The 27105-nt window shown below is 37.3% G+C and overlaps 1 protein-coding gene across 3 annotated transcripts in view; it reads left to right on the top strand.

Annotated features, from left to right (window-relative positions):
* The window catches only part of LOC133243097 (uncharacterized), a 440860-nt gene that overhangs the window by 259946 nt on the left and 153809 nt on the right, over window positions 1–27105 (top strand). For all 3 annotated transcript variants that reach the window (XM_061409570.1, XM_061409569.1, XM_061409568.1), the window contains one exon: window positions 26662–26745. In XM_061409570.1, coding sequence (XP_061265554.1) covers window positions 26662–26745 — 84 coding nt within the window. The remainder of the gene's footprint in view (window positions 1–26661; window positions 26746–27105) is intronic.

Genomic DNA, 27105 nt, shown 5'->3' with positions numbered 1-27105 from the left:
GAGATGACAAGAGTGAACATCGACATTCTAGGAATCAGTGAACTAAGATGGAATGGAATGGGTGAGTTTAACTCAGATGACCATTATATCTACTACTGTGGGCAGGAATCCCTTAGAAGAAATGGAGTAGCCATCATGGTCAACAAAAGAGTCCGAAATGCAGTACTTGGATGCAATCTCAAAAACAACAGAATGATCTCTGTTCTTTGCCAAGGAAAACCATTCAATATCACAGTAATCCAAGTCTGTGCCCTGGCCAGTAAAGCTGAAGAAGCTGAAGTTAAACAGTTCTATGAAGACCTACAAGACCTTCTAGAACTAACACCCAGAAAAGATGTCCTTTTCATTATAGGGAACTGGGATGCAAAAGTAGGAAGTCAAGAAACACCTGGAGTAACAGGGAACTTTGGGCTTGGAGTACAGAATGAAGCAGGGCAAAGGCTAGTAGAGTTCTGCTAAGAGAATGCACTGGTCATAGCAAACACCCTCTTCCAACAACACAAGAGAAGACTGTACACATCAACATCACCAGATGGTCGACACCGAAATCAGATTGATCATATTCTTTGCAGCCAAAGATGGAGAAGCTCTATACAGTCAGCAAAAACAAGACCGGGAGATGACTGTGGATCGGATCATGAACTCCTTATGGCAAAATTCAGATTGAAATTGAAGAAAGTGGAAAAAACCACTAGACCATTCAGGTATGACCTAAATCAATCCCTTATGAATATAGAGTGGAAGTGATAAATAGATTTAGGGGACTAGATCTGATAGACAGTGTGGCCGATGAACTATGGATGTAGGTTAATGACATTGTATAGGAAACAGGAATAAAGACCATCCCCAAGAAAATGAAATGCAAAAAATAAAATAAAATGGCTGTATAAGGAGGCCTTACAAATAGCTGTGAAATAAGGGAAGTGAAAAGCAAAGGAGAAAAGCAAAGATATACCCTTTTGAATGCAGAGTTCCAAAGAATAGCAAGGAGAGATAAGAAAGCCTTCCTCAGTGATCAATGCAAAGAAATAGAGGAAAACAACAGAATGGGAAAGACTAGAGATCTTTTCAAGAAAATTAGAGATGGCAAGGGAATATTTCATGCAAAGATGGGCTCAATAAAGGACAGAAATGCTATGGACCTAACAGAAGCAGAAGATATAAATAAGAGGTGGCAAGAATACACAGAAGAACTGTACAAAAAAGATCTTCATGACCCAGATAATCACGGTGGTGTGATCACTCACACTCACCTAGAGCCAGACATCCTGGAATGTGAAGTCAAGTGGGCCTTAGAAAAGCATCACTACAAACAAAGCTAGTGGAGGTGATGGAATTCCAGTTGAGCTATTTCAAATCCTGAAAGATGATGCTGTGAAAGTGCTGCACTCAATATGCCAGAAAATTTGGAAAAATCAACAGTGGCCACAGGACTGGAAAACGTCAGTTTTCATTTCAAACTCAAAGAAAGAAAATGCCAAAGAGTGCTCCAACTATTTCACAATTGCACTCATCTCAAACGTTAGTAAAGTAATGCTTAAAATTCTCCAAGCCAGGCTTCAGCAATACGTGAAACATGACCTTCCAGATATTCCAGCTGGTTTTAGAAAAGGCAAAGAAACCAGAGATCAAGTTACCAACATCCACTGGATCATCGAAAAAGCAAGAGAGTTCCAGAAAAAAACATCTATTTCTGCTTTTTTGACTATGCCAAAGCCTTTGATTGTGTGGCTCACACTAAACTGTGAAAAATTCTGAAATAGATGGGAATACCAGACCACCTGATCTGCCTCTTGAGAAACCTGTATGCAAGACAGGAAACAACAGTTAGAACTGGACATGAAGCAACAAACTGGTTCCAAATAGGAAAAGGAGTATGTCAAGGCTGTATATTGTCACCCTCCTTAGTTAACTTTTTTGCAGACTACATCATTAGAAACACAGTCCTGGAGGAAGCTCAAGCTGGAATCAAGATGCTGGGAGAAATATCAATAACCTCAGATATGCAGATGCCACCACCCTTATGGCAGAAATTGAAGAGGAACTAAAAAGCCTCTTGATGAAAGTGAAAAAGGAGAGTGAAAAAGTTGATTTAAAGCCCAACATTCAGAAAACTAAGATCATGGCATCCAGTCCCATCACTTCATAGCAAATAGATAGGGAATCAGTGGCTGAATTTATTTTTCTGGGCTCCAAAATTACTGCAGATGGTGATTGCAGCCATGAAATTAAACGACACTTATTCCTTGGAAGGAAAGTTATGACCAAGGCAAGCAGCATATTAAAAGCAGAGACATTACTTTGTCAACAAAGGTCCATCTAGTCAAGGCTATGGTTTTTCCAGTGGTCGTGTATGGATGTGGGAGTTGGACTGTGAAGAAAGCTGAGCGCCAAAGAATTGATGCCTTTCAACTGTGGTGTTGGAGAAGACTCTTGAGAGTCCCTTGGACTGCAAGGAGATCCAACCAGTCTATCCTAAAGGAGATCAGTTCTGGGTGTTCACTGGAGGGACTCATGTTGAAGCTGAAACTCCAGTACTTTGGCCACCTAATTTTAAGAGCTGACTCATTTGAAAAGTCCCTGATGCTGGGAAAGATTGAGGGTAGGAGGAGAAGGGGACGACAGAGGATGAGATATTTGGATGGCATCCCCAACTCTATGGACATGGGTTTGGGTGAACTCTGGGAGTTGGTGATGTACAGGGAGGCCTGGCATGCCACGGTTCATGGGGTAACAAATAGTCGGACGTGACTGAGCGACTGAACTGAACTGAACTGACCACAGAGCCCATGTTCCTGAATACTATACCCCAGTTTCTCTAAATATCAAACCGATTAAAACCTTGTGCTGTGTTCTATAGCAAATTACATGACACGGCTGAAAGTAAGATCAGTTTTCCTACTTCTAACCCAGATTATTAGGTTCCATGTGTATTGTCCTTTCCATTGTGTGATAGTACCTTGAAAAATTATTGAAAACCCTCTTAGGTAAATTTTTATTTACCTAAGAGGTAAATCATACATACATAACAATGTGTGATTTTTTCAATACATCAGTTTTCACAATGGAAAATCAGAGAGTTAACTTAGTACAGTATTTTTGCTTATTTGCAAATACTGAGGGAACTCCCATGACTCAGAGCTTCTCACGTTTTCTGCCCAGAATGCCCTTAGGTAGATGGAAGTAAATATAACTCCTCCACCCCAAGTCTTGGAGTATCATGAAAAGTTTCCAGGGATCATATGAAAATTTATTTACTATCATGTTATTATTAATTAGTGTCAATTATATGTCCAAGTCATATATGTCATATAAAAACAATATAGTGACTTACATGGAATAAAAATGACTCTCCAGGAAGAAGGAAAAATTTTCCCTGTATCTTCAAGTATCCCCAGGTACACCAGGTATCACTAAAGAGTTTTGGAGTTCTCTAGCTTAAAAATATTCAAAGTGGTTGGTAGTATTTAAACTCTAGACCCAGTGATAACCCCAAATATGTAAATTTCTTTGAGTACGTCCAATACTTTCCTCTATTTTTGACAAGTCTTTCCTCTCTTTAAGGCAAAATGGGGAGGAAACTAATCACAGAACTCGATGACACTGCCAAGAACAAAACTACTTTTACTGGGCCTTTCAGTCTTTCTGATACTGTGAGAACTCACATTGCCAGATGAAAGGCCTGGTTGGACTTTCCATGTGTTTGAACTAGGCTCTTAGATAACATTGGATCACCTGATTAATGCAGTGTCAGCTTAATATTCTGCATGCTCCTTTCGTATTGTTCTGCTATTGAACTGTATTTTGAATTCTACTTCAATGGGTATCACCCGAGCATCAACTTCCATCAGAGAAGTTTGATGACTTACAAATTCTACACAATTTATAAAAAATCTACCTGGAATATAATATTCATGGTTTCCATTTAAAAATAACTATACTATGTTAAAAATAGTTCCACTATAAAATGTGAACAAGTTGATGATCCCTTATAATATATTATAAAAGGAATTGCTTTGTTTAACTCCCTTTTAGTTTGGTGAATAGGAGACTATATATTAATACAATAGGGATTAATGAAATAACTCTGTTTTAATACAGTACATATGTTTAACAATGTAAAAATAAGAAATAATCTCTTTCATAAGCCTATGAACTAAAATGGACTGGAATGGGTGAATTTAACTCAGATGACCATTATATCTACTACTGCGGGCAGGAATCTCTCAGAAGAAATGGAGTAGCCATTATGGTCAACAAAAGAGTCCGAAATGCAGTACTTGGATGCAATCTCAAAAACGACAGAATGATCTCTGTTCATTTCCAAGGCAAACCATTCAGTGTCACAGTAATCCAACTCTATGCCCCAACCAGTGACACTGAAGAAGGTGAAGTTGAACGGCTCTATGAAGACCTACAAGACCTTTTAGAACTAACACCCAAAAAAGATGTCCTTTTCATGATAGGGGACTGGAGTGCAAAAGTAGTGAAACACCTGGAGTAATAGGCAAATTTGGCCTTGGAATACGTAATGAAGCAAGGCAAAGACTAATAGAGTTTTGCCAAGAAAATGCACTGGTCATAGCAAATAACCTTTTCCAACAACACAAGAGAAGACTCTACACATGGACATCACCAGGTGGTCAACACTAAAACCAGATTGATTATATTCTTTGAAGCCAAAGATGGAGAAGCTCTATACAGTCAGCAAAAACAAGACCAGGAGCTGACTGTGGCTCAGATCATGAACTCCTTATTACCAAATTCAGACTTAAACTGAAGAAAGTAGGGAAAACCACTAGACATTCAGGTATGACCTAAATCAAATTCCTTATGATTATACAGTGGAAGTGAGAAATAGGTTTAAGGGCCTAGATCTGATAGATGGAGTGCCTGATGAACTACGGACTGAGGTTCATGACATTGTACAAGAGACAGGGATCAAGATCATCCCCATGGAAAAGAAATGCAAAAAAGCGAAATGGCTGCCTGGGGAGGCCTTACAAATAGCTGTGAAAAGAAGAGAAGCGAAAAGCAAAGGAGAAAAGGAAAGATATAAGCATCTGAATGCAGAGTTCCAAGGAATAGCAAGAAGAGATAAGAAAGCCTTCTTCATCGATCAATGCAAAGAAATAGAGGAAAACAACAGAATGGGAAAGACTAGAGATCTCTTCAAGAAACTTAGAGATACCGAGGGAACATTTCATGCAAAGATGGGCTCGATAAACGACAGAAATGGTATGGACCTAATAGAAGCAGAAGATATTAAGAAGAGGTGGCAAGAATACACAGAAGAACTATACAAAAAAGATCTTCACAACCCAGATAATCATGATGGTGTGATCAGTGACCTAAAGCCAGACATCCTGGAATGTGAAGTCAAGTGGGACTTAGAAAGCATCACTACAAACAAAGCTAGTGGAGGTGATGGAATTCCAGTTGAGCTATTCCAAATCCTGAAAGATGATGCTGTGAAAGTGCTACACTCAATATGCCAGCAAAATTGGAAAACTCAGCAGTGGCCACAGGACTGGAAAAGGTCAGTTTTCATTCCAATCCCAAAGAAAGGCAATGCTAAAGAATGCTCAAACTACCGCACAAGTGCACTCATCCCACCCACTGGTAAAATAATGCTCAAAATTCTCCAAGCCAGGCTTCAGCAATACGTGAACTGTTAAATTCCTGATGTACAAGCTGGTTTTAGAAAAGGCAGAGGAACCAGAGATCAAATTGACAACATCCGGTGAATCATGGAAAAAGCAAGAAAGTGGCAGAAAAACATCTATTTCTGCTTTTTTGACTATGCCAAAGCCTTTGACTGTGTGGATCACACTAAAATGTGGAAAATTCTGAAAGAGATGGGAATACCAGACCACCTGACCTGCCTCTTGAGAAACCTGTATGCAGGTCAGGAAACAACAGTTAGAACTGGACATGGAACAACAGACTGGTTCCAAATAGGAAAAGGAGAACATCAAGGTTGTATATTGTCACCCTGATTATTTAACTTTGATGCAGAGTACATCATGAGAAATGCTGGACTGGAAGAAACACAAGTTGGAATCAAGATTGCCGGGAGAAATATCAATAACCTCAGATATAGAGATGACACCACCCTTATGGCAGAAAGTGAAGAGGAACTAAAAAGCCTCTTGATGAAAGTGAAAGTGGAGAGTGAAAAAGTTGGCTTAAAGCTCAACATTCAGAAAACGAAGATCATGGCATCTGATCCCATCACTTCATGGGAAATAGATGGGGAAACAGTGGAAACAGTGTCAGACTTTATTTTGGGGGGCTCCAAAATCACTGCAGATAGTGACTGCAGCCATGAAATTAAAAGACGCTTACTCCTTGGAAGGAAAGTTATGACCAACCTAGATTGCATATAGAGACGTTACTTTGCCAACAAAGGTCCGTCTAGTCAAAGCTATGTTTTTTCCTGTGGTCATGTATGGATGTGAGAGTTGGACTGTGAAGAAGGTTGAGTGCTGAAGCATTGATGCTTTTGAACTGTGGTGTTGGAGAAGACTCTTGAGAGTCCCTTGGACTGCAAGGAGATACAACCAGTCCAGTCTGAAGGAGATCTGCCCTGGGATTTCTTTGGAAGGAATGATACTAAAGCTGAAACTCCAGTATTTTGGCCACCTGATGCGAAAAGTTGACTCATTGGAAAAGACTCTGATGCTAGAAGGGATTGGGGACAGGAAGAGAAGGGGCCGACAGAGGATGAGATGGCTGAATGGCATCACTTCCTCGATGGACGTGAATCTGAGTGAACTCCGGGAGTTGGTGATGGGCAGGGAGGCCTGGTGTGCTGCGATTCATGGGGTCACGAGGAGTCGGACACGACTGAGCGACTGAACTGAACTGAAGCCTATTATATACAATTAAATATCAAACTACTGAAGCATTATAAAATATTAAAATAGAGATAGTGTACACATCAAAGGCAGTATGAAGATACTGAAGATTATCTTGGGTAATTCAAAAACTGGCCTAAATTTAGTTTGTTTATGAAGAGTTTATTCATGACTATGCTGTATCGATAATCTCTCCCTTTATTTATTTACTGATTTTTTATAATTTCCCTGTATTTCCTGTATGCTCTGTGTGAATTGCATTCTGTAAGAAAGCTTTTTTTTTCCCCTAATCCCTTCTTTTTGGCTGAGATGTGTCATTTTGGTTGAGAACAGTTCTTTATGGGCTTAAATGCTGGAGCCAACCCCATAGTTTCTCATTCAGTATGTGTGAAGTTTGGTCCAAGAATTTGCATTTTTAACAGCTCCTTACCTGATGCTGATGATTACAATCTAGGGTCCATACATTTTAGAACCCCTGATATAGTCTATAATAAGAGCATAATCGTTAGAACTACTTAAACTTTGATTTCAATATTGTCCTTATAATTATAAAAAAAATATAAAAAATTATTAAAAAATTATTAAAAAATATCTTTTTTTAAATTTTATTTTATTTTTAAACTTTACAATATTGTGTTAGTTTTGCCAAATATTGAAATGAATCCACCACAGGTGTACCCGCGTTCCCCATCCTGAACCCTCCTCCCTCCCCCTTCCCCATACCCTCCCTCTGGGTCGTCCCAGTGCACCAGCCCCAAGCATCCAGTACCGTGCATCGAACCTGGACTGGCGACTCGTTTCATACATGATATTATACATGTTTCAATGCTATTCTCCCAAATCTCCCCACCCTCTCCCTCTCCCACAGAGTCCATAAGACGGATCTATACATCAGTGTCTCTTTTGCTGTCTCGTACACAGGGTTATTGTTACCATCTTTCTAAATTCCATACATATGCGTTAGTATACTGTATTGGTGTTTTTCTTTCTGGCTTATTTTGCTCTGTATAATAGGTTCCAGTTTCATCCATCTCATTAGAACTGATTAAAATGTATTCTCTTTAATGGCTGAGTAATACTCCATTGTGTATATGTACCACAGCTTTCTTATCCATTCATCTGCTGATGGACATCTAGGTTGCTTCCATGTCCTGGCTATTATAAACAGTGCTGCGATGAACATTGGGGTACACGTGTCTCTTTCCCTTCTGGTTTCCTCAGTGTGTATGCCCAGCAGTGGGATTGCTGGGTCATAAGGCAGTTCTATTTCCAGTTTTTTAAGGAATCTCCACACTGTTCTCCATAGTGGCTGTACTAGTTTGCATTCCCACCAACAGTGTAAGAGAGTTCCCTTTTCTCCAACCCTCTCCAGCATTTATTGCTTGTAGACTTTTGGATCGCAGCCATTCTGACTGGCGTGAAATGGTACCTCATAGTGGTTTTGATTTGCATTTCTCTGATAATGAGTAATGTTGAGCATCTTTTCATGTGTTTGTTAGCCATCTGTATGTCTTCTTTGGAGAAATGTCTATTTAGTTCTTTGGCCCATTTTTTGATTGGGTCATTTATTTTTCTGGAGTTGAGCTGTAGGAGTTGCTTGTATATTTTTGAGATTAGTTCTTTGTCAGTTGCTTCATTTGCTATTATTTTCTCCCATTCTGAAGGCTGTCTTTGCACCTTGCTAATAGTTTCCTTTGTTGTGCAGAAGCTTTTAAGTTTAATTAGGTCCCCTTTGTTTATTTTTGCTTTTATTTCCAATATTCTGGGAGGTGGGTCATAGAGGATCCTGCTGTGATGTATGTCAGAGAGTGTTTTGCCTATGTTCTCCTCTAGGAGTTTTAGAGTTTCTGGTCTTACGTTTAGATCTTTAATCCATTTTGAGTTTATTTTTGTGTAAGGTGTTAGAAAGTGTTCTAGTTTCATTCTTTTACAAGTGGTTGACCAGTTTTCCCAGCACCACTTGTTAAAGAGATTGTCTTTAATCCATTGTATATTCTTGCCTCCGTTGTCAAAGATAAGGTGTCCATATGTGCGTGGATTTATCTCTGGGCTTTCTATTTTGTTCCATTGATCAATATTTCTGTCTTTGTGCTAGTACCATACTGTCTTGATAACTGTGGGTTTGTAATAGAGCCTGAAGTCAGGTAGGTTGATTCCTTCAGTTCCATTCTTCTTTCTCAAGATAGCTTTGGCCATTCGAGGTGTTTTGTATTTCCATACAAATTGTGAAATTATTTGTTGTAGCTCTGTGAAGAATACCGTTGGTAGCTTGATAGGGATTGCATTGAATCTATAAATTGCTTTGGGTAGTATACTCATTTTCACTATATTGATTCTTCCAATCCATGAACATGGTATATTTCTCCATCTATTAGTGTCCTCTTTGATTTCTTTCACCAGTGTTTTATAGTTTTCTATATATAGGTCTTTAGGTTCTTTAGGTAGATATATTCCTAAGTATTTTATTCTTTCTGTTGCAATGGTGAATGGAATTGTTTCCTTAATTTCTCTTTCTGTTTTCTCATTATTAGTGTATAGGAATGCAAGGGATTTCTGTGTGTTGATTTTATATCCTGCAACTTTACTATAATCATTGATTAGTTCTAGTAATTTTCTGGTGGAGTCTTTAGGGTTTTCTATGTAAAGGATCCTGTCATCTGCAAACAGTGAGAGTTTTACTTCTTCTTTTCCAATTTGGATTCCTTTTATTTCTTTTTCTGCTCTGATTGCTGTGGCCAAAACTTCCAAAACTATGTTGAATAGTAATGGTGAAAGTGGGCACCCTTGTCTTGTTCCTGTCTTTAGAGGAAATGCTTTCAATTTTTCACCATTGAGGATAATGTTTGCAGTGGGTTTGTCATATATAGCTTTTATTATGCTGAGGTATGTTCCTTCTAGTCCTGCTTTCTGGGGAGTTCTTATCATAAATGGATGTTGAATTTTGTCACAGGCTTTCTCTGCATCTATTGAGATAATCATATGGGTTTTATTTTTCAATTTGTTAATGTGCTGTATAACATTGATTGATTTGCGGATATTGAAGAATCCTTGCATCCCTGGGATAAAGCCCACTTGGTCATGGTGTATGATCTTTTTAATGTATTGTTGGATTCTGATTGCTAGAATTTTGTTAAGGATTTTTGCATCTGTGTTCATCAGTGATATTGGCCTGTAGTTTTCTTTTTTTGTGGGATCTTTTTCAGGTTTTGGTATTAGGGTGATGGTGGCCTCATAGAATGAGTTTGGCAGTTTACCTTCCTCTGCAATTTTCTGGAAGAGTTTGAGCAGAATAGGTGTTAGCTCTTCTCTTAATTTTTGGTAAAATTAAGCTGTGAAGCCGTCTGGACCTGGGCTTTTGTTTGCTGGAAGATTTTTGATTACAGTTTCGATTTCCGTGCTTGTGATGGGTCTGTTAAGATTTTCTATTTCTTCCTGGTCCAGTTTTGGAAAGTTGTACTTTTCTAAGAATTTTTCCATTTCTTCCACGTTGTCCATTTTATTGGCATATAATTGGTGATAGTAGTCTCTTATGATCCTTTGTATTTTTGTGTTGTCTGTTGTGATCTCTCCATTTTCATTTCTAATTTTATTGATTTGATTTTTCTCCCTTTGTTTCTTGATGAGTCTGGCTAATGGTTTGTCAATATTATTTATCCTTTCAAAGAACCAGCTTTTGGCTTTGTTGATTTTTGCCATGGTCTCTTTTGTTTCTTTTGCATTTATTTCTGCCCTAATTTTTAAGATTTCTTTCCTTCTACTAACCCTGGGGTTCTTCGTTTCTTCCTTTTCTAGTTGCTTTAGGTGTAGGGTTAGGTTATTTATTTGACTTTTTTCTTGTTTCTTTAGGTATGCCTGTATTGCTATGAACTTTCCCCTTAGGACTGCTTTTAAAGTGTCCCACAGGTTTTGAGTTGTTGTGTTTTCATTTTCATTATGGTATGTGTAAATTTTGATTTCTTTTTTGGTTTCTTCTGTGATTTGTTGGTTATTCAGCAGCGTGTTGTTCAGCCTCCATATGTTGGAATTGTTAATAGTTTTTCTCCTGTAATTGAGATCTAATCTTACTGCATTGTGGTCAGAAAAGATGCTTGGAATGATTTCTATTTTTTTGAATTTACCAAGGCTAGATTTATGGCCCAGGATGTGATCTATCCTGGAGAAGGTTCCATGTGCATTGAGAAAAAGGTGAAATTCATTGTTTTGGGATGAAATGTCCTATAGATATCAATTAGGTCTAACTGGTCTACTGTATCATTTAACGTTTGTGTTTCCTTGTTAATTTTCTGTTTAGTTGATCTATCCATAGGTGTGAGTGGGGTATTAAAGTCTCCCACTATTATTGTGTTATTGTAAATTTCTCCTTTCTTACCTGTTAGCATTTGCCTTACATATTGCGGTGCTCCTGTGTTGCGTGCATATATATTTATAATTGTTATATCTTCTTGGATTGATCCTTTGATCATTAGGTAGTGACCATCTTTGTCTCTTTTCACAGCGTTTGTTTTAAAGTTTATTTTATCTGATATAAGTATTGCTACTCCTGCTTTCTTTTGGTCCCTATTTGCATGGAAAATCATTTTCCAGCCTTTCACTTTCAGTCTGTATGTGTCCCCTGTTTTGAGGTGGGTCTCTTGTAGACAACATATGTAGGGGTCTTGTTTTTGTATCCATTCAGCCAGTCTTTGTCTTTTGGTTGGGGCATTCAACCCATTTACATTTAAGGTAATTACTGATAAGTATGATCCCGTTGCCATTTACTTTATTGTTTTGGGTTCGAGTTTATACACTGTTTTTGTGTTTCCTGTCTAGAGAATATCCTTTAGTATTTGTTGGAGAGCTGGTTTGGTGGTGCTGAATTCTCTCAGCTTTTGCTTGTCTGAGAAGCTTTTGATTTCTCCTTCATATTTGAATGAGATCCTTGCTGGGTACAATAATCTGGGCTGTAGGTTATTTTCTTTCATCGCTTTAAGTATGTCTTGCCATTCCCTCCTGGCTTGAAGAGTTTCTATTGAAAGATCAGCTGTTATCCTAATGGGAATTCCCTTGTGTGTTATTTGTTGTTTTTCCCTTGCTGCTTTTAATATTTGTTCTTTGTTTTTGATCTTTGTTAATTTGATTAATATGTGTCTTGGGGTGTTTCGCCTTGGGTTTATCCTGTTTGGAACTCTCTGGGTTTCTTGGACTTGGGTGATTATTTCCTTCCCCATTTTAGGGAAGTTTTCAACTATTATCTCCTCAAGTATTTTCTCATGGTCTTTCTTTTTGTCTTCTTCTTCTGGGACCCCTATGATTCGAATGTTGTAGTGTTTAATATTTTCCTGGAGGTCTCTGAGATTGTCCTCATTTCTTTTAATTCGTTTTTCTTTTATCGTCTCTGATTCATTTATTTCTATCATTCTATCTTCTAATTCACTAATCCTATCTTCTGCCTCTGTTATTCTACTATTTGTTGCCTCCAGAGTGTTTTTAATTTCATTTATTGCATTATTCATTTTATATTGACTCCCTTTTATTTCTTCTAGGTCCTTGTTAAACCTTTCTTGCATTTTCTCAATCTTTGTCTCCAAGCTATTTATCTGTGATTCCATTTTAATTTCAAGATTTTGGATCAATTTCACTATCATTATTCAGAATTCTTTATCCGGTAGATTCCCTATCTCTTCCTCTTTGTTTGGTTTGGTGGGCTTTTATCCTGTTCCTTTTTCTGCTGGGTATTCCTCTGTCTCTTCATTTTGTTTAAATTGCTGAGTTTGGGGTGTCCTTTCTGTATTCTGGCAGTTTGTGGAGTTCTCTTTATTGTGGCATTTCCTCGCTCTGTGTGGGTTTTTACAGGTGGCTTGTCAAGGTTTCTTGGTTAGGGAAGCTTGTGTCGGTGTTCTGGTGAGTGGTGCTGTATTTCTTCTCTCTCCTTTCAAAGACTTGGGTTGCTTTCTGGTTGCCTGATGTCCTCTGCCAGCATTCAGACGTTGTTTTGTGGAATTTACTCGGCGTTTAAATGTTCTTTTGATGAATTTTTGGGGGAGAAAGTGTTCTCCCCGTCCTACTCCTCTGCCATCTTAGCTCCTCCCTCTATAATTACTATCTTTGTGACCAAGGATAAATCCCTTACTTCTGTGAGACTATCTGCAACTTTTCTGTATTCTGAGGAATAGTTCTAAATACAGTGTCTGACAGATAGTAGATACTCTAAAGTACAGTAATTATTATTAGTATTTACTTCCCATATAACTTTAGGTTGTTGAAATAAGATCATTTCTAATTTCATTATTTAAATTTACTTATTCATATTATAATTAATAAAGAATAAAAAATTTCCCTAATGTCATCCAGGACACGAAACAAAACAGCTCTCCTTTAATTAACACCAGAATGTACTTTATAGATATTGTCCATGCCTGTGACCCACCTCATCAGATTCCAGTCAATGCAGCCTGTACCCTAGGACAGAAAAAAAATAAAATTCTATGACAGACTGAAAGGCATTCAGCCTTCCACATCTGTATTTCTTGTTATATAATACTGAACTTAATAGTGCATTTTCAGGAAATTATAAGATATCCTGATATTGAAGTAGTACTACCATAGAAGTATTTTATAGATTGTTAAATATTTTCTGTTTCCAGCTGTACCAAGAAACCATTGGACACAGCAGTCATGGGGCAGGTGCATAAAGAATATATTTACCTTAACTTTGTAAAGTTTACAAAAGATAGAATGGAAATGCTGAAGAAAACCTTTGATCTATTTATAAAGTGCATCCTATACAAATTATAAAATACTATCACTGAAAGGGGAAAGGGATCATCTGTTCCAACCGTCTCATTTTATATAGAAAAGGATGAGGCTCAGAAAAGAAAAATGATTTGCTTAATTATATTAGAGTTTTGTTGCTTTTATTCAGTTGCTCATTCATGTCTCACTCTTTGTAACTCCATGGACTGCAGCATGCCAGGCTTCCTGTCCTTCACTGTCTCCCTGAGTTTGCTCAAACTCATGTCCATTGAGTCAGTGATGCCATCCAAACATCTCATTCTCTGTCATCCCCCTCTCCTCCTGCCTTCAGTCTTTTCCAGAATCAGGGTCATCTGCATATATGAGGTTATCTATATTTCTCCCGTCAATTTTGATTCCAGCTTGTGATTCATCCAGTCTGGCATTTCACATGATGTACTCTGCATATAAGTTAAATAAACAGGGTGATAATATACAGCCTTGACGAACTCCTTTCCCAATTTTGAGCCAGTCTCTTGTTGCATGTCTGCTTCTCACTTTTGCTTCTTGACCTGCATACCTGTTTGGATTTATTGAAGCCATTATGAATATCTCATTCATTAGTTTTTCCTTTAAAACTCTTTGGTTAGTTTATCATCTCTCATAACTCTTATTTTAAATATTGCTTCTAATTATTTTCTACAGATACCTCACAGAAACAGTTTCACCCTGAGCCAACTCTTAGTCAAGTAAAATAAAAATAGTCTTGTGAGTGTAATATTTCGTGAAGCGATCAGACAGGTTAATTAGTGACACTTCTTTGGGAATGGGACTTTGAAGGAGTTCCATCTTTGTTTTGCCTCCTCTAGAGGGTACTAAGATATGGGTTTCATCATAATTTCAGACTGTTTGTTTACCATTGACAAGTGAAATGAGACTAGGACAAGTGAAAATGTCACAAAACTTGCTATTTTTAGTGAGATTCCACCGGTTTTCTTGAATAAATTCTTAATCATTGCTGCAAACCTTTTGTTACTTTCCAGAGTTCTGAAAAGTTATTCTGATCATTTTTTTTTCTAATTTCCTCATTGCTTTATTGAAAGCAGGAATTTTTGTAGGTCTCTATGCTTGATATCAGTCTAAACTATATTAACTGAAGAAGTGAAAGTGAAAGTTTCTAAGTCCTGTCTGACTCTTTGTGAACCCATGGTCTATAGAGTCCATGGAATTCTCCAAGCCACAATACTGGAGTGGGCAGCCTTTCCCTTCTACAGGGAATCTTCCCAACCCAGGGATCAAGCTCAGGTCTCCCACATTGCAGGTGGATTCTTTACCAGCTGTAACAAATGAAGTCCAAGATTACTGGAGTGGGTAGCCTTTCCCTTCTCCAGTGGATCTTTCTGACCCAGGAATGAAACTGGGGTCTCCTGCACTGCAGGCGGATTCTTTACCACCTGAGCTATCAGGGAAACCCCATTCTTCTTCAACTGAAGAAGAATAGCATGCCAAAACAAAGTTATTAACTAAGTCACAAGAGAATTTCAGACCCAAGGTAATGTACAAAGCCAAATTTGAGATATTTTTAATAATTTCATGCCTATTTTGAGATTTTGAAAATGAAAATATTGGTATATAATGGTATTATATACCATTAGAAGCCATGGTATCTAATATTCTACTTATTTAAAGTGAAAGCTGTCTTTATTGTAAGTATACATTTTTGGACACAGTAAGGGGCTGATATTTGAGGATTTAAAAAATATTTATATCAGATTCATTGGCAGAAATTGTGTCAACTAGCCGCTCTCTTTCATTAAATATGAATGCTTTTAGTTGCAGTTATAAAGCTGTTAGAAATGTTAGATTTTAAAATGATATAAAAATGTGAAGAAAATTAGAGAAGTCTCTTTTTTCAGTACTACAGGAATCATACAGTCTGATTAACAGAGTAGATGTAGGATATTTAAAGCATTAAGAAGGAAAGAAAGTAGGCACATATGGCTCAAGAATTTTCATGTTTGTTTACAAGGCAGGTCTATTAGCTTTTGACGTAATCTTTACATAATATAATAGCAACCAAAATAGGCTTCCCCGTTTGTATACTTACCCAGTGTTAGGATTTAAGAAAATATGGGTGTTTATTCATATTTTTCACAAAGTAGAACATACTGTTGAATCAGCAAAGATTATGTTGGTATATCTTCACAAAGCATGGCCACATTCTACAATTGAGAGTGATAGGAGTTGTTTAAATGGCTTGAAAAGAAAAGTAAATGTTTGGAAGTGCTTTTGAGGGAACAGAAATCAGGCATAAAAAATATTGGCAGCACTGAAAGTCCAACTGAAATTTCCAGAGGAAATATCAAGAATTAAAAGCTGGTTAAGAAGCTAGAAAGAGGAAAGTCATGTTGTGGAACAGGCAAATATTGGTACTTGAATTCTGTGATTAGAATTGTAGGGATGGAAATTTGTTGATTTATCTTTTATGTTTTTTATGCAACTTTGTTTTATGTATTTAAATATCCAATATTTCTGTCTCTGGACCCCACTTAAGTTGTGTATTTTAAATTTAGCTAAATTATGCAAAGTTTAATGATTTGCATACCTGCAGAAAAATTTAAAGTAAACAGCTGATTTTCATTTTGACAATCTTGAAGTCAAAGAAAGTCCTGATGTGGCAAATAAAATAGTATCACTCTCTCAGGTAGTAGTCCATAGGGTATCAAAGAGTCAGACATGACTAAAATGACTGAGCATTCATGCACTAACAGAACAGTAATTTTACCTGAGTCTAGAGTAAGCCAATAAAATACCTTGAAAAGTTAAAAAATATATATTTTATCTTTTTAAAGAGACTAAAAGAAGCTTTGTTTATTCTGTCATACATTTCAGGACTGACCTAACATTCCTAATGTCATACACCATAGTTTTGTTTTCTTTTGTTTTATCCCAGCTGGCAAATAAAGTAAATTCACCATCATAGGTAAACTACTGCCTTTTCCATTTATGCTGTTGTTTATGCTGGCTCCTGCTGAAACTACTCTCAGTAATTTATACTTTTTTAAGTTCTTAACATCATTTTAAACCCATTTAATAATATCTTCCATGAAACTTTTAATAATTATTCTTTGTCAAGAATAATAATTAATAACATTTACTGAGACTGAGCCAGACCTGCCTTTGAGTGTTTGAGTGTCTCCTGTGGAGCTATGAGTCAGCAGTGGCCTGCTGTAGCGGCAGGGACTCTGGGTGCAGCAGACCTGGGTCACACAGCTTGTGGCCTAAGCCCTCTTGGAGGAGGTCGTCTTTAACCCCACCATAGAGCTGCAGAGCAGACGACCCACAAACTGTAGAACAATTACACCAAATAAATTCTCGCACTGTTAAAAAAGTTACAGGACCCACAGTAAATTTCCCAACCTGGGGATCTGGCAAAGGGATAGAGAACCCCCAGGGAATTTGACTTTGGAGGGCAGTGGGATTTGATTATAGAACTTACACAGGAAACAGACTCTTGAAGGCACAAACAAAACCTTGTGCACCCAGGAGAAAGGAGCAGTGACCCCACAAGAGACTGACTCAGACTTACCTGTGAGTGTCCAGGAGTCTCCAGCAAAGGAATGGGTTGGTGGTGGCCTGCTCCAGGGTTGGGGGCACTGAGTTCAGCAGTACATGAATGGAACCTTTTGAAGGAGGACGCCATTATCATTACCTCCACAATAGTTTGGTTTCAGGCCAGACAACAGGGAAGGAGCACAGCCCCACCCATCAAGAGAAAATTGAGCTAAAGATTTACTGAGCATGGTCCCGCCCATCAGAACAAGAACTAGTTTCCCCCAGTCAGTCTCTCCCATGAGGAAGCTCCCATAATCCTCTTATCATTCTCCATCAGAGGGAAGACAGAATGAAAACCACAATCACTGAAAATGAATCAAACTCATCACATGGACCACAGCCTTATCTAATTCAATGAAACTTTGAGCCATGCCATAAAGGGCAACCCAAGACAGACGGATCATGGTGGAGAGTTCTGACAAAATGTGGTCCACTGGAGAAGGGAATGGCAAGCCATTTCAGTATTCCTGCCTTGAGAACCCCATGAACAGTATGAAAATGCAGAAAGATATGAAACTGAAAGATGAGCTCCCCAGGTTGGTAGGTGCCCAATATACTACTGGAGAAGGATGGAGAAATAACTCCAGGAAGAATGAAGAGACAGAGCCAAAGTGAAAACAACACCCAGTTGTTGATGTCCCTGGTGATGGAAGTAAAGTCTTATGCTGTAAAGACAAATATTGCATAGGAACTTGGAATTTTAAGTCCATTAATCAAGGTAAATTGAAAGTGGTCAAAGAGGAGCTGGCAAGAGTGAACAACATCTTAGAAATCAGTGAAGTAAAATGGACTGGAATGGGCAAATTTAATTCAGATGACCATTATATCTACTACTGTGGGCAAAAATCCTTTAGAAGAAACGAAGTAGCCCTCTTAGTCAACAAAAGAGTCTAAAATGTGGTACGTGGGTTCAATCTCAAAAATGATAGAATGATCTCTGTTCAAGTCCAAGGCAAATGATTCAGTATCACTGTAATCCAAGTCTTTGCCCCCAAGCAGTAATGCTGAAGAAGCTGAAGTTGAACAGTTCTATACAGACCTACAAGACCTTCTAGAACTAACACCCCCCAAAAGATGTCCTTTTCATCATAGGGGACTGGAATGCAAAAGTATTAAGTCAAGAGATACCTGGAGTCACAAGAAAATTTGGCCTTGGAGTTCAAAATGAAGCAGGGCAAAGGCTAACAGAGTTTTGCCAGGAGAAAGAACTAGTCATAGCAAACACCCTCTTCCAACAACACAAGAGATGACTCTACACATGGACATCACCACATGGTCAATACCGAAATCAGATTGATAATGCTCTTTGCAACCAAAGATGGAGAAGCTTTATATACTCGGCAAAAACAAGACTGGGATCTGACTGTGGCTCAGATCATGAACTCCATATTGCAAACTTCAGAATGAAATTGAAGAATGTAGGGAAAACCACTAGGGCATTCAGGTGTGGCCTAAATCAAACCCCTTATACAGTGGAAGTGACAAATAGATTTAAGGAATTAGATCTGATAGAGTGCCTGAAGAACTATGAATGGAGGTTCATGACATTGTACAGGAAGCAGTGATCAAGACCATCCCCTAGAAAAAGAAATGCAAAAATCACAATGATTGTATGAAGAGGCCTAACAAATAGCTGAGAAAACAAGCTAACGGCAAAGGAAGAAAGGAAATATATACCCATGTGAAAGCAGAGTTCCAAAGAATAGCAAGGAGAGATAAGAAAGCCTTCCTCAGTGATCAATGCAAAGAAATAGAGGAAAACAGTAGAATGGGAAAGACTAGAGATCTCCTCAAGACAATTAGAGATACCAAGGGAACATTTCAAGCAAGGATCGGCACAGTAAAGGACAGAAATGGTATGGACCTAACAGAAGCAGAAGATATTAAGAAGAGGTGCAAAAATACACAGAAGAGCCATGCAAAAAAAAAATTTCATGACCCAGATAATAATGATGGTATGATTACTCACCTAGACTCAGATATCTTGGAATGCGAAGTCAAGTGGGGGCCTTAGGAAGCATCACTATAAACAAAGCTAGTGGAGGTGATGGAATTTCAGTTGAGCTATTTCAAATCCGAAGAGATGATGCTGTGAAAGTTCTGCACTCAATATGCTAGCAAGTTTGGAAAACTCGGCAGTGGCCACAGGACTGGAAAAGGTCAGTTTTTATTCCAATCCTGAAGGAAGGCAATATTAAAAAATGTTAAAACAGCCACACAATTGACCTCATCTCACATGCTAGCAAAGTTATGCTCAAAGTTCTCCAAGCCAGGGTCCAACAGTATGTGAACAGAGAACTTTCAGATGTTCAAGCTGAATTTAGAAAAGGCAGAGGAACCAGAAATCAATTTGCCAACATCCGTTGGATCATAGAAAAACCAAGAGAGTTCCAGAAAAACATCTACTTCTGCTTTCTTGATTACACCAAAGCATTTGACTGTGTGGATGAAAACAAACTGTGGAAAATTCTTCAAGAAATGGGAATACCAGTCCACCTTACCTGCCTTCTGAGAAATCTGTATTCAGGTCAAAGGCAACAATTAGAATTGGACATGGAACAACTGACTGGTTCCAAATTTGGAAAGGGCTACAACAAGGCTGTATATTGTCACTCTGCTTATTTAACTTATATGCAGAGTACATCATGCGAAATGGTGGGCTGCATGAAGCACAAACTGGAATCGAGATTGCTTCTTTAGTTATGAAGAACTAAAGAGCCTCTTGATGAAAGTATACGAGACGTGTGAAAAAGCCGCCCTAAGACTCAACATTCAGAAAACTAAGATCATGGCAACTGATCCCATCACTTCATGGCAAATAGATGGGGAAACAATGGAAACAGTGAGAAACTTCATTATTTCGGGGCTCCGAAATCACTGCAGATGGTGACTGCAGCCTTGAAATTAAAAGACGCTTGCTTTTTGGAAGAAAAGCTATGACCAACCTAGACACCATATTAAAATCAGAGACATGAATTTTCCAACAAAGGTCCATCTAGTCAAAGCTATGGTTTTTCCAGTAGTCATGTATGGATGTGAGAGTTGGACTATAAAGAAAGCTGAGCGCTGAAGAGTTGATGCTTTTGAGCTGTGGTGTTGGAGAAGACATTTGAGAGTCCTTTTGACGGCATGGAGATCCAACCAGTCCATTCTAAAGGAAATCAGTCCTGAATATTCATTGAAACGACTGAGGCTGAAGCTGAAGCTCCAGTACTTTGGCCACCTGATGTGAAGAACTGACTCATTGGAAAAGACCCTGATATTGGGAAAGATTGAAGGCAGGAGAAGGGGACAACAGAGGAGCAGATATTTGGATGGCATCACTGACTCAATGGACATGAGTTTGAGCAAGCTCTGGGAGTTGGTGATGGACAGGGAAGCCTGGCATGCTTCACACCTGGTGTGGGGTCACAAAGAGTCAACACAACTGAGCCACTGAACTAACTAACCCAATAACTTCATTTTTGTTATAATATCGTGTATATTATGATTATTAAAAACTAAAGGAAAACTCCCATATTCCACATAATCATTCATTAAAATAGTAGAAATTTAGGAAAGTTGGATTTCCCAGGTATCTCAGCTGGTAAATAATCTGCCTGCAATGCAGGAAATTATGATTCAATTCCTGGATTGGGATGATCCCCTGGAAGAGGAAATGGCCACCAGCTCTAGTATTCTTGGCTGGTATATTCCATGGACAGAGGAGCCTGGCAGGCTACAGTCCATGTGGTCACAAAGAGTCAGACATGACTGAGCAACTAAGCCCAGCCAAGGTTGGGGTAGGCCGTCCAAAAGTTAATGTACTTTATAACCATAATCCCAACAATAACAATAATATTCTCAATAAAATATTAACACCATCTTTAACAGTCTTAGACCTTGGGGCTCATAGTTTCTCTTCCAAGATATTTGTACTTGAAGAAACTCATTTTTTTTAAAAAAACATAAATTTATTTATTTTAATTGGATCCCACCTCCCTCCCCATCCCATCCCTCTGGCTCATCCCAGTGCACCATCCCCGAGCATCCTTTATCATGCATCAAACCTGGACTGGCGATTCGTTTCACATAGAAACTCACTTTTAAGTTCTGGTTCTATCTACATTAAAATTATGAACCAAGAGGCTGCTGCTGCTAAGTCACTTCAGTCGTGTCCAACTCTGTGCGACCCCATAGACAGCAGCCCACTGGGCTCCCCCGTCCCTGGGATTCTCCAGGCAAGAGCACTGGAGTGGGTTGCCATTTCCTTCTCCAATGCATGAAAGTGAAAAGTGAAAGTGAAGTCTCTCAGTCGTGTCCGACTCTTCGAGACCCCATGGACTGAAGCCTACCAGGGTCCTCCGTCCATGGGATTTCCCAGGCAAGAGTACTGGAGTGGGGTGCCATTGCCTTCTCCAGGACCAAGAGGAACCTGGTACAAGAAAATGGAAGTATCTTCCTTTATTGCCAGTAGGGTCTTTGAAAAGCAATAATTTTCCTGTGTTAAAGTACCTAGGAATCTGGAAGTGACACTTTAACTTGCAATAAAGAAAAAGAAACCTGACATTTAGGTTTCTTGACATTTAGGTTTCTTTTTCTTTATTGCAAGTTAAAGTGTCACTTCCAGATTCCTAGGTACTTTAACACAGGAAAATTATTGCTTTTCAAAGACCCTACTGGCAATAAAGGAAAGTACTTCTGTGGGATTTATAGTGCTTTCACAATGTCTTCATATAATGTTAAAACTTTCTCTTTAATCGTGTTAATGTTTGCTTCTGATAATTTCAAAAAATTAACATACTGAAGAAAATTATACCATTTCAAATTTATTCTGATACTATTCCCCTTTTATCAATTGCATATGAACTAATTTTCAATAAAGAAATGTACCTCGTAGCAGAACAAGCTGTATTTACCATAGACCAAGAACTAATCTAAATTCTTTACATATATTAACAGATTTAATTCATATCAACATGTGCTATTATCCCTATTTTTTAATTTAAATTTATTTATTTTAATTGGAGGCTAATTACTTTACAATATTGTATTGGTTTTGCCATACATCAACATGAATCTGCCATGGGTATACACGTGTTCCCCATCCTGAATCCCCCTCCCACCTCCCTCCCCGTACCATCCCTCTGGGTCATCCCAGTGCACCAGCCTCAAGCATCCTGTATCCTGCATCAAACCTGGACTGGTGATTAATTTCTTACATGATATTATACATGTTTCAATGCCATTTTCCCAAATCATCCCACCCTCTCCCTCTCCCACAGAGTCCAAAAGACTGTTCTATACATCTGTGTCTCTTTTGCTGTCTCGCATACAAGGTTATCGTTAACATCTTTCTAAATTCCATATGTATGTGTTAGTATATCCCTATTTTATAGACAAAAACACTTGATACACAGTCATTGAATAGCTTACTCAAATTTACACGCCAAAAGTATCTGAATGGGATTGAATTTCTGGATAACAATTCTTAACTACAATATATCACTTCTCTGAAAAAAAAAATTGCTTTAGTTTGATTCCTGTAACATCGTTTTGGTACTTTTTTGGTACTTAACACATCCTATCTGTTGTGTAGCATTCATTTACTCTTTGTGAAACCATGTGTCATATTTGGTTCAGAATATGTAGTAACTAGAATTTTTATCTTTATAATATCTTTTGCTGCATGAACTTGAGTGATTTGCATGTTATCTCTGTGTCTTCTTATTTACAAAGAGATAAATTTAGGTTGTCATCTCGTGTCAGCTCTTAAATTTTGTTTGGATATCATTCTCATATACACATATATTAACATTTAGCATTTTCTGTGCACCCATATGGTGTTGGTGCTCTCTTTCAGATTTCACTGCAAGATTTTTTTTTTTTTAAATTTTCTATTATTAGAAGTTCTTGTAGTATTCCTGACTCTTATGGCACTTTTCTTTCTTGTAGTATTCCTAACTCTTATGATGAATTACTTTTATACCAGTGTATCTACATTTCTTGACTTTATTGTTTAGTTCAACAAACATTTATGGAGCCCCTACTTTGAGCAAGCTCTGGGAGCTGGTGATGGACAAGGAAGTACGGTGTGCTGCAGTCCATGGGGTCGCAGAATTGGATATGACTTAGCAACTGAACTGAACTGAACTATGGGCTAGGAATAAGGAACAAAAATAAATACCATATGGTTTCTGTCCTTGAAATATTAGCGGTTGATTTGTGAAAACTCTCTAGTTCCTAGTCTCAAGAAATCGCTTGTTCTTTTTAAAATGTTTTCTGTGTCTTTTTACTAAAATATCATCAATACTGATTTCAAAACTGTCTCTTTAAGCACATTTTTGGTAACTGATTATATTACATGTCTGATAAAATTTAGAAACTAACATTGAAACAAGCTATTATGAAAAAAATGCTGAATTTTGTTAACTTTTATTAGTACTATAGTGTTACTATACTATGCTCTTAGTTAACATAATAGATTTAAAGCAAAGGGGAAAAAATAGCTCTTTTTTTAAGAAAAACATATTTGTCAGCTAACCAAATGAAAACCACAAATGTTTAAGCACTAATCTATAGTCTTGAAATTGTACTGCTACTATAAGGGAAAAACATATCTGCTTATTTTTGTTGTTATAATCCAATTATATATATTATATGGTATATACTATTGTATTATATGGTATAGTATGTGGAATAAAGATATTAGGTAATATACTATAATATGAAACTTATAAAATGTTTTGTATATAATATATAATATTATATATCATATAATATATAATAGTATACAGTTGCATATGGCACACTAAGATTTAAAATGCTTTGTTTCTAGCCTGTATATGAGTTATTTTATTCCTTATCAAATAAAATTAGACTTTAGAGTTTATATTCAAATGATTTTATTTACTGCAACATTATTTTTTAAGTTGTAGGAAGTAAAAAATGAAAGTCCTTTCCCCAGAAGTAGTCACTGTTAACCATATATTGCATATCCTTTCTGACTTTTTCCAATTCATACACAAACCTGAAATTTGATTTTAAAACCATATTATTTATTTCAACATAAGTCAAAAGAAATCTGAAGTGCAGAAAGACCCTTTTGTACTGAGCTGAAATAAGGTAAAATGTAGCCCACTCCACTATTTAAAGTTAGTGTCCCTTTCTTGCATCCACCTGCATCTTGAGGGCCAGTGTCACCTGTGTTATTCTTAGTATTCAACCTCAGAGTAGTAAAAACTGTGAATTTCTGTCTTCAACTCTCTCACTATATTTTAGTCAATTTTTAGTTCATGGCTACAATTTATCAAATCTGATAAAATTATGGTTGAAATGCTACTTTTTCTTTCTGAGATTTCTTTGTCAAAACAATAACCCATGAATTTTAATTTCAGCTATTTAAAGGGTATTCAGCCTATCAAATTATCTCTAATCAATCCACATTTAGACTTTCTCTTGAGAAACCCTGCTAAGAATTAAAAGGGGATATTGTCACTATAACTATTAATTTCAACAAGTATGATAGAATTTAACTGACATTATGCTAAATGACTGAGGATAGTTTTAAGAACTAAGTTAAAGCACAATACTAGCTAATGTTCAAAGTAGGAAAGAATCAACAAAGTTTAAAATTATTTTTTATACATGCATTATGGTTGTGTTAGTTTTCAGTGAAATACTCTAAAGTCATGGGTACTCGCTCAGCAAGGAAAATGGACTTGAATTCACAAAAGCATGTTTAAATTTTACTCCCCAATTTTTACATCAAGAATCCTACCAACATTTTTTATTACTTGACACATGATATTTGGTGATCTCTTTCATATTCTGAAGACAAATACTGATAAGTATTAGAGTTTGTGAAGCCCACATACAAAATACTTTATTTGCATTATCTCATTCAATCTCCACAACAGCCATGTGAGGAAGATATTAATAGTATCCATATTTTACAAATAGGGACATCCTTGGTGGCTCAGATGGTAAAGAATCTTCCTGTAATGTAGACTTGGGTTTGATTCCTGGGTGAGAAGATTCCCCTGGAGAAGGGAATGGCTACCCAGTCCAGTATTCTTGCCTAGGAAATCCACGGACAGAGGAGCCTAGCGGGCTACAGTCTATGGGGTCACAAAGAGTCGGATACAACTGAGTGACTAGCACTTTCATTTTACAAATAAGGAAAGGGTATTCAGTTTAATTTTTAGGGTTTAATTTCTAAAGAGTTTAATTTTCCCAAAGGTACACAGCTTATAAAATCAGAGCCAGGACTCAAAATCACTGGCTCCAAATGCCATGCATCAAAGAATGCTAAAAGACATAGGAAATTAATACTGGAAAAAAGTGAAAAGAAAAGGTAATTGGAAATTACCTGAGACAAATATTATCTGCTTCATAATATTATCGTTGACAATTTTTAGTGCTGTTAATTCTGATATGAACTGATGTGTTCAGACTGTGTTAAGATCAAGGCTTTTCATATAATGTTAGATGTTAATATACTCAGCTTTGAAGTGGTAATAGGTATAATCTAATCTAGTTGATGTTCTAATCTAGTTACCCTCTAGTTGATTTTCTAATCTAACTCTATACCCTCTAGTCGATTTTTCACACATACAAATGCCCCATTTTTGACAAGTTCTTCTTTCCACTTGTACCCACTTTTTGAATTGTACTAATCTCGCATTTCTACCCAGGAATAGAATGAAATTTAAGATTTTCCAACATATTTGTATATAGTATATTTCTCCAAATACCCATATTATGTAAAACAATATTAATATGACACTACTAAGAGATTTAATAGTCATAAGGACCTAAAAATAGAACCTAGCATGTAGTGTTATATTAAGATTGTTAAATAAATAAATCTATTATTATCTTTATAATACAAATTTAGACTTCTATATTTATTAGTCTAGTTTAGTGATTGAGTCTGCCTGCAATGCAGGAAACCTGGATTCGATCCCCGGGTTGGAAAGATCCCCTGGGAAGGTGAACGTCTACCTATTCCAGTATTCTGGCCTGGAGAATTCCATGGACTGTATAGTCATGGGGTCACAAATTGTCAAATACAGCTGAGAGACTTTTGCTTTCACTTTCTTTAGTGACTGAACGTGTGGGATCCAGCACCAAACTACTTGAGTTCAAATCCCAACTCCAGTACTTACTACCTGTGTGACTTTGGCCAAGTTAATTTAATTCTCTGACCTTGGTCTCCTCATCTGTTAAATGTGCTAGGGAACAGTACCTGCCTTGAAATTGTTGTGACAGTCAGAATTAACATAGAATAATGCCAGACATATAGGAAGTACTCAGTAAATGTTAACTGTTTGTACAGTCATCATTGTACATGTGCAGTGTTTATGATCTGATTTTTTTTCACAAATATATTAAAAAGCTGATAAAGATGTCTGGGCCTTCTTTAACAATCTTGGCTTCCTTTTTATAGCACATTAGGCTTTATATTTCATGGGATTTTCACTTTTGCTTTTAGCCAATTGCCCTTGAGCCTGAAACAGTGAGTTTCTCAATGGAACATGGACCTGACTATGTTTCCTCAACTCAGCATCTATCAGTGGTGAGTAGGTTGAATTCTCCATTGTGAATATTGAGAAGTTAACTATTGGGGGAAAAGATACAGAAACTTCAACACTTAAATAATATTCCATATGCAGTTTGAATTCAAGGATTTAGATATAATTTATTTTATTACAATATTATTTGAACTCAAGTAGAATCATGCTGCTATGGACTATAGTTAAGATTCCTTTTCAGTAGTCTTACAAGAACAATTCAGTATTTATTCATTTATTTATGTAATCATAATTTATTGAACAAACAGCCTGAGTGCTATTGATGGCTATATGTGGTCTTTATTTCCTCCCCACATAAACATGGGCTAATATTCAATTTTTGATCCTGTTGACTCTTCTTTCCT

The sequence above is a fragment of the Bos javanicus genome, chromosome X (assembly GCF_032452875.1).
Source record: "Bos javanicus breed banteng chromosome X, ARS-OSU_banteng_1.0, whole genome shotgun sequence".
Classification (NCBI taxonomy): domain Eukaryota; kingdom Metazoa; phylum Chordata; class Mammalia; order Artiodactyla; family Bovidae; genus Bos; species Bos javanicus.
This window is presented reverse-complemented; position numbering and strand designations above follow the sequence as displayed.